This window comes from Kryptolebias marmoratus, linkage group LG15 (genome assembly GCF_001649575.2).
Source record: "Kryptolebias marmoratus isolate JLee-2015 linkage group LG15, ASM164957v2, whole genome shotgun sequence".
NCBI lineage: Eukaryota > Metazoa > Chordata > Actinopteri > Cyprinodontiformes > Rivulidae > Kryptolebias > Kryptolebias marmoratus.
In genome coordinates this window covers 15,394,809-15,403,408 of record NC_051444.1, presented here as the reverse complement: position 1 = coordinate 15,403,408, position 8,600 = coordinate 15,394,809, and the positions used below count along the sequence as shown (strand labels likewise).

General features: G+C 39.4%; 1 protein-coding gene across 3 annotated transcripts; it reads left to right on the top strand.

Annotated features, from left to right (window-relative positions):
• Positions 1–1,093: 1,093 nt before the first annotated feature.
• irx6a (iroquois homeobox 6a) lies at positions 1,094–6,496 on the top strand. 3 transcript variants are annotated; one of them, XM_017423598.3, is made up of 7 exons: positions 1,095–1,668; positions 2,760–2,988; positions 3,734–3,843; positions 4,041–4,336; positions 4,504–5,172; positions 5,402–5,513; positions 5,783–6,496. In XM_017423598.3, the coding sequence occupies exons 1-6, from the start codon at positions 1,655–1,657 to the stop codon at positions 5,506–5,508; spliced, it is 1,425 nt and encodes a 474-aa protein (XP_017279087.1). In that variant the 5' UTR covers positions 1,095–1,654; the 3' UTR covers positions 5,509–5,513; positions 5,783–6,496. The 3 variants fall into 3 exon arrangements, with proteins under 3 accessions (XP_037835607.1, XP_017279087.1, XP_017279086.1); XM_017423597.3 differs by having other exon boundaries at positions 2,710–2,988; XM_037979679.1 differs by lacking the exon at positions 2,760–2,988 and having other exon boundaries at positions 1,094–1,668.
• Positions 6,497–8,600: the final 2,104 nt, after the last annotated feature.

Sequence of the window (8,600 nt, the reverse complement as noted above, 5' to 3'; positions counted from 1 at the left end):
CTGTCCACTTCATCTTCATGAAGAATCTATGATGGGGAGATATCCATCCACCACACGTGGCTCTTTAGCGCCCCTCGGAGAGAAAGCCGGTAATCGCAGATGGCTCTCCTGGGGAGTGGGCGCAATTCATCAGTCAGGACACTGCCAGATTTGGCTTAAGGTTTCAGTCTTGACAACAGAGAAGTTATACCGCTGCAGACAGACACAGGCGGATCATATGACTCAGTGGAACTGATCATCACTGCCACTTTCAATACAAATAAATGCAGCCTTTTGGGGAAATAAATACCCCACCCCACCTCTCTCCCCCTCCTCCTTCTTCTCTCCTGTCCCAGCTCAACTCAAGGAGAACGCACAGCTTGGTGATGTTTAGAGAAGAGAGTGTGAGCTCTGGTTGAGCTGCAGATTTAATAAAGCTTAAAAAAATATTTCTAGTTTCGTTCACTGTGAGGCAGCATTATTCCGTACGCATCTTTCAAGTGAGCATCATTCAATTAAAATGCAATTCTCGTCGCCCCCATGCACGGATATTTAATTAGACCGGGGAGCACGGCTTCCAGTGTTTGTTTTTTTTCCTCTTCTTTTTTCATAGCTCTTCGGATTTCACCTCTAAGGCATATTTTCACTGTGTTGCTCGTTGGTTAAACAAGGGCATGTATCCATTTGTTAATTGATACAATTACGCATTACGCGTAATGGTCACGTAGGTCTCCAGGCGCGCATCAATCACTGGTCTATTGACCTGCCAAAAACGCTTCTAACCGTTCCTGCTGGGACTGCCCCTCGTTCTAATAGAGAAAGATAGAAACATCATCATCATTAACTCCGGGATGGACCTCTGGCCAGAGAGGCAGAGGCGAACAGAAGTTGGGATTAAAGAAACAAACAAAAACGTATAAAGGTTGTGTTTACTTCAGCTTTAGTTGCAATGCATGTCAAATTAAAAAGAGAGAGGGATTGAACATCTGTTTTGAAAAGAAAGAGAGAAAATTGAGGTACACGTGTGTTTCTTATTTGTGAGGCGTATGTGACAAAAAACACTATTTATTATCTGATTTATTTAACTTCATGAAAGGTTTCTGTTACAATTTAAGGATTTTAAACAGAGGCACAAAATACACTCAAGAAAAAAAAGATAAAAAAAGAAGCAGGGCAAGAAAGTGTACAGTGCACCTTAAGGAAAGCCTGCGCTGGATGTGATTGGCATAGACATTATTCCATCCTTGGTACCCTGCCGTTCCGGGATTACAGTGACGTCACGCTGATACCCCTTGCATGGGTGAATGCTAAAGAACTATAGAGCCACAAATAATAGCACAAGCAGAGTCCATATCTTGGAAGACTTACTTATCCTTTAAGCCTCCTTCAGCTAACATAACATTTTTTTTTCACCTAATGACGCTTAATTTCATTTCTTATCGGATCCAAAGGAGGGATTATTCACTAATATAAAACAATCTGCAGCTGGTGCCATCCTAAAGTCTCCCTCCTTTGAGTGAAGTCATCTATTATTGAGCGCAAGGCCGTGTGTGGAAATGTGTGTAAGACGATGGATCTGAAGTAGAATTGGTTGCAATCGATCAAGGGTGAAGAATATTCCTGATGGTAACAAAGGAAGCAGCTATGTCTTTCTCGCAGTTTGGATACCCTTACAATGCAACTTCACAGGTAAGACACTTTGCCTTTTAGTTCTCTGTAGCTTAGTTTATATCCAAACTAGTGGCTTTTGTATCATTTGCTTAATTTTGCTTATCGCAAGACTTTTCCTTAACTCGAAACACCAACAATTAAATTAGCACTGTTTTCGCGTTTTGTTTTTTGTTGTTAAACCAAATATCGATACGCACACACGCACGTCCAATTACACTGAATAATGAATGAACTCACGTGCTTTTCTGATGACAATAGGAATGAATGTCACCTATTGCAGACACTGCAAGGTGGAATGGGACAGTTACACATGATTTGCATCTTCGGAAAAAAAACACGTTTTTAAGGAATGCGACCTGTGAGATGTGATTGTGTTCATTTTACTATTTTAAAAGCTGTTTTTCTAACCTTTGAAGAAACAATTCCCACAACAGAAGACTTTGAAGAAGTTCAGGTCAATGAGGGGGCAGAAGTTGCTCTTTAAACAAAAGTCAAGTTTAGGCTGAATATTATTTAAGCCCTCAGCAGAATGAGTGGGTAATTTTAAGAGTTTTAATCATAAGTGGTGAAGTGGTGTTTCGTTAAAACCACACTTTTCTCTATTTGTGTTGCAGTTATAGTTTTAAAGACCCTTAAAAAGCTGGAGCATTTCACTTTTTACGCACGAATTGCGCACAACTTTTTAAATTGTTTTAATGACATCTGTCAGGACCTATTATTGCCGTTTAATGTAACACAAAGTGATTTATTTAAACGTTTATTTTTCTTAAACTGTTAAGAAAGACAATCATGAAAATAATATTTAATATCAAGAATCATCCGAAAGGCGACTTACCTTAAACTAAGACAGGTCAAAAGTTAAAACAATGAAACTTTTTTTTTCTCTCATAATAACAAATCAAACAAAAAAAACAAAGTAAAATTAAGATTTTAAAATCCGTCACTTGCCAAGATTACAGTTTCTTTTTGTAGCGCACAGAGCCCACAGTCACTGCAGAGTTGTCAGACATCCAGATGAGAAGTGAATGACCATGTCTGTCCACGATTCTCTTCATGCAGTTTTTCGTGTCGGCAAACCCCAGTTCCACTTGCTGCGATTCGATTTCCAGGTCGGTCTCTGACGGGACAGGCGGCTCTCAGACCTCCGCCGCCGCCGCAGCCGCCGCCTCCTTCTGCTGCCCGTCCTACGAGAACCGGCTCCTGGCGAGCAGCCGGACGGAGCTGAACGCAGCGCTGGGGATGTACAGCTCTCCGTACGCCGCAGCGGCCGCAGCCAGCCAGAACTACGCCAACTACTTCCCCTACAGCACCGACCCATCCGCTATCTACTCCTCTCTGGTGGGCTTCCCTGAATCGCAAAAGAAAAGACAAAAAAGAAAAAGAAAAAAAAAAAGAAAAAAGCAAGGGGAGAGGGGGGTGGATCGGGTTGATCGATCAGGCAGGGTTTATCAATTTGTCTCCCGCCGCAAACACACGCGCCTTGACAAGCCATTTCATCCAGCTGTCATTCTTCTCATGTTCCGCTTAAAATTATTACCTCAGAAATCCGCAAAGACAGAAAGTCCACAAGCACATGGACTTAACTCACCACAGCCCTCATCATTCTGCTTTGTTTCTGATATATCTGTAAAAGTTACTGTTATATTCAGAGACTTTTTTTACTTTAAAAATGTTCGCCTGGGAGCTGACAAAGCACTGCTTAATGCACGTTTTGCTGTGGAGCTGAAAGTTTTCTGCTTGTTCTTTAAGCTGTTTAAATGCAATACATTCATATGATAAATATGTTTCATATATTTTATAAAAGTAATGGCCAATACAACAAAATGTGTAAAATAAAAATTTAATATGGTACAATTTTTGGATAATATGCTGTTTTGGAAAACCTGAAAAAAATAACCTGTTCAACATAGCAAATGGTAGCTCATATAGTTATTTATTTGGATGATTTGCTTAATTTTTAAACAATATATAAACATAAATAAAGAAAAAAGTCTTTAGGATAAAATTTCTGAAAATCTGGAGTCAGATCTTTTGGGTTTTTTTTTTCTGTTCCAACTTATAACAAACTCTGTCTTTTTTGCAGAATCCACAATATGACATTAAGGACACCACAGGCACTTTACACTCTGGCATTACTCAAACTGCTGCTTACTATCCGTACGATCATTCATTGGGACAGTATCAATATGACAGGTAAGATTCTGTTTGTTTTTTATACATTTTTGTTCACCATATGGTGTATAAATTCACTAGCAGTAAGAAAAAAGTATTTTACTGGGATGGGATTTGTCACATTTTCAGAGTTCAAAATGTAAACCTAAAACAGCTGAATAAAGTGAAACTATGTACATTTCAGTCAGTTCTGACTGTTGATGTGTGTAATGTTGCAGATACGGGACAGTGGACTTTAATGGCACAGCTCGGAGAAAGAATGCTACTCGTGAGACCACCAGCACTTTGAAAACATGGTTGTATGAGCACCGCAAGAACCCCTACCCCACCAAGGGTGAAAAGATCATGCTGGCCATCATCACCAAAATGACCCTCACCCAGGTGTCAACGTGGTTCGCCAACGCCAGGAGGAGGCTAAAAAAGGAGAACAAGATGACCTGGTCGCCAAAGAATAAGGCAAGTGATGACAGGAAGGAGGACCTTAACAAGAGCGACCAAGAGTGTGTCACCAAAGGTACAGTAATCATCTGTCTACTTTGGGTTAGGAGAAATTTACTTTTATTGTTTGTGTTGAAGTTAAATTAAAGAGGAAGTTATGATAAAAAGAGATATAAACTGTAAAAAAAAAAAAAAAAAAGTTTTCCAAATAAATTGCAGCAAACATTTATTCCTTTCATTCAGATTCCCCTGATTGCAAAGAGGAGAAAGATCTGCATCTGAGTGACTTGGAGGACATGGACGAGGATGACTGTGACAAGCTGGACAGTGACTGTGAAAAGGTGGCAGCGGACGAGCAGGACCTCCAAAGAGCCATGGCAGTGTCCAGAGCTCCTCAAAAAAGAGACTGCGGCTCTGAGCTGCACCTGACCTTAAATAACAACTTCCACTCGTTCCCCTGTGCCATCAAAAATGTCACCGCCCTCCCCCCTCTCCCATCTGACTTTCTGGATCCTGTTGTGTCTAAGGCAGCCTCTTTGACCATCCCATCAGCGGGAACAGTGTCCCTGTCTCATTTTGAAGCATCGGACAAGCCACGGATTTGGTCTCTGGCTCGAACAGCAGCTTCAGGGGTCATACTGAGCCCCCAGCAGCATGGCTCAGAGCTGAGGACAGGAAGCCTCACTGGAGACTGTCAGCTACAGAGCACCAGGCTTTCTGGGGCTCCTACTGGACAATGTGGGGTCACCAGAGGCCTCCATGATTCTGGCGGCACCGAGGGCTCATTCCCTGAGGGCTCGTCCTTGCACTCCAAAGTTTATGGCACAAGCAGCTACAATCACAAGAGCCTCCAACTTCACAGTTCATCCTACACTGCTGTCCCAGACACATGTCAGTACACCAGTATTGAAGGTATGACATTCTCTGACTTTTTATTGTTATTAGTTCATTCCGGAGCACAAGCACAAAACAATGCATCTTGTTATAGCTACAGTAGTGTCTAGTAATACAACTAACTGCATCAAATTCATTTTATTTTGTATCTGAAAAGACACTCATGTTATGACAGAAATTAACATCTTCTACCAACTTGTCCTTGGCACAGAGTTTTTTTTAACTGTGCTTTTATTTGGGTCCACAGGATTCTCTGGAGGCAAAGTGGAGATTCAGTCGTCCGACCTCAGTGAGGCCTGTGGGACTGTGCAGGATGACAAGGTCACTGCATTCAGACCAGTCATGAAGAGGTGAAGCAGGTGAGAGTCGGCACTGAAATGGAGGAAACGCACGCACTTATGGGGACACACATACATAAGCATAAAGCAAGAAAATCTAAAGAAAAACATTAGTGTTTGTTTTAATAGCATTCTCCATTTACATTTTATTACAATAAGCTGTTGGAAAATTGACAAAAGAGAAGTTACCAATGTACATAATGTCAAAAGTCTTGTATTTCAAAAAAAAAAAAAAAAAAAATTAAAGTGGGTAACTTTTTCTTATTTCTCCCTGTCTTCTTTTCTTACAGGTGAAGCCTGAATAACAATAAAGACGGGATATTTCTTATGCACTAAAGGACACACTGACCAGATTGCTGCCTCAGTCTGACACAGAGAGGCTCTACCTGGCCCTTCTGCAGCGAAATATGTCAAACTGCTGGACTGGACTGTCATTTTGCACAACAATGAATTTTATGGTAAAAACAACTTTATGCAAAAAAAGAAAAAAAAAAAAAAGGGAATTTTAAATGAAAAATATTGGCCAGGTTTGTGTATGGCAATCATGTGATGTGATTTTTATTTATTTATTTGTGTATTTATTACTTTGGTATGTTGTCTATTTGGTTATTATTTATTGTGTTTATTGTTTGATTTTGCATTTCCTTTATGTATTTTGATAACTGCTTCCCTTTTTTTTATTCTTGTGTTTTTGTGTCATTTTGCCTGATGTAAAAGAAAAAAAAATCTTGCTGGACTTCTAGCTGACTATAAAGGACTGGATCCGCTGTTTTTGTGCATAACTTTGAATGTTTTTTGTCATCATGTTAAACTGTGAAACCCCCTCCTTTTCTTGTGTTTGCAGAAAATTTTCTAACAATACATTTTTTTTTCTAAGAGCATTTGGTGCCGTGTTATTTATAGAGCTTAAACTAGCCAATTATAAAATATTTGCAGATGTGCATTTGATCAAAGTTTCCAATCTTGACTGTAAAAAAATAAATAAAAAAAAGCTGCAGCTCTGATGGAAGGTCATAATTCAGAGGAGGAACGTGAGTGAAATCCACAAGTCGTGGAAGAAAAGGGGACATCCGCTCTCTATTGTCGGCATCTAATCAGAAGTGGCATCAAACACTTTGTTACTGTTCAGGCCGAGCAGCGGGGGCAGGGACGGAGGATGAATGCAGCTTTTGTCCCCTGTGTAGTGAGCCGCCGCACTAACTTAATATTGTGTTAATTTAAAAGGTCATTTGTAGGATCAAACCCAGCAGAAAGGTTCACATGGCCCGTCAGAGGCCCTTTGATTTGGCTGTTTTGCTTTTGGACCATCTCGTTATGAGCATAACTCTTCCCCTCCTGCAGACAGATGCAATCAGATGATCACTGTAGTGGATGATCCGTGTTGACACAGTAAAAAAAAAAAAAAAAATATATATATATATATATATATATATATATATATATATATATATATATATATATAAAATTAAATCAAATACTTCCAAAAGGAGGATGCAAAGTATTAATTGCTATTGAAATACTGATTATGGAAAAAAAATACAAATTACAAAAAGTAATAAATTTGATAATCCATGCACTTTAATTTACAAAGTACCTGATTTTTTTTAAACTAGAAAGGAAAAAATTGACATTTCAAAACCATGATGCAATACTAATAGCAAAATTAACATTTTAATACCATCAGACAGATCTTATTTTTCTTTTAACCTCCTGTCATTGAGTTATACCTTAACATCAGCAAGCACAGATTAAAAATTCTCTAAATTTCAATCCAGACTTGCAAACAGCTCCACTTAAATGTCCTTTCAGCTCGTATTTTAGGGATTATACTTGTAATAAAAGTACTTTCAGGCCAGTTCAGGTTCAGTTTTGAGGCGTTGCTGGTCCTCTCGTGAGTCCTTGGCCAATGAGGGAGCTGTCAGCAAATGCACAGAACCTGGCAGATTAATCCAGGAGAATCTACACAATGAGGATGATGAAGGTCAGGAACAATAACGTGGGCCTATTTGGAATACTTTCTCTACTTCTGTCTAGCATACTTGTTCATATGAAAGCCAATAAGTGATCCCCATGAAGTGAAAGGCAGTTTTATAACAGGAGAGAAAAAAAGGCTATTTTAATACAGTTATCCAAATATCATATTAAGATTTACCCACTAGCAGCTCTAAAATGGTTGTATAAAAACCAATGACACTCTGAAATGCTGAAAGTGATGTTCACAGACAGTCACCTGTAGGCCATAAGAGGACATCCTAGAACTCATGTCGCAACAAACAGAAACACATGTGATGTAATCAAACCATCCTGACAACAATGTGGTCAGAAAATGTGTGAAGAAGAAGAAAACAACGACCCCTCTGAGGCAGCAGTGAGATAAGGCCTGATGTGGACAAGCTGGTAACCATTTCAACAATAATCACCCATGACTCCTGAATGCTCCACACTAAAATGTTGGGGTTGTATCAAATATTCAACACTAATTTTGATTAAATGGCAGGCTGTAAAGAAAAGCTGCCTTATGCTGTTGAAGGTAATGATGCATGCGCAATGGGATTTGTCCATGTTACCTCAGGGAAAGCAAAAGCTATAATAATGGCTGTGATGGGCTCATATAGCAGCATGTTCCTGGATCAGCTAACAAGTCAATTAAAATGTCTAATACACAATGTTTTATAAGGAGGATAGGCCATATATGTGGCTTCAGCAGCTGCATAAGAGGAAGCTGATGTCTTTATTTTTAACATAAATGTTGTAGTAAGAAAAAGGGTTCATTTAAAAAAAAAAGGAAAAGGAGAACAAATTCACTGACAGTGGAAGTAAGGATCAGTAAACAGGCATTTGTTGTTGCTGGATGGAGGAGGGGTGGAAGGGGGCAAGCACAAGATTTGCTATTTGTCTGACATCTTTTAATCTAAGGCGAGACATGAAATCTGTGACAAACTACAATGTTACAGAAAAATAAGTTCCTTAGGTAGCCTATATGCACAACTAAATCTCCCTAATACACGCCTTCCTCTTGGTAAATTACTTTTTTTTTATTGTTGGGAGGGTGGTGGATGACTGAGAGCGTGTGTTTTGCATAATCCAAAACAGATTTTAGATAATCTG

What these genes read in the sequence shown, in the direction of transcription:
- irx6a (XM_017423597.3), top strand. Translation starts at nt 1,603, where the DNA reads ATGGTAACAAAGGAAGCAGCTATGTCTTTCTCGCAGTTTGGATACCCT. An exon ending in CCGCTATCTACTCCTCTCTG is followed by an intron (nt 2,989 to 3,733) that starts GTGGGCTTCCCT and finishes TCTTTTTTGCAG; the next exon opens with AATCCACAATATGACATTAA. An exon ending in CCAAGAGTGTGTCACCAAAG is followed by an intron (nt 4,337 to 4,503) that starts GTACAGTAATCA and finishes CCTTTCATTCAG; the next exon opens with ATTCCCCTGATTGCAAAGAG.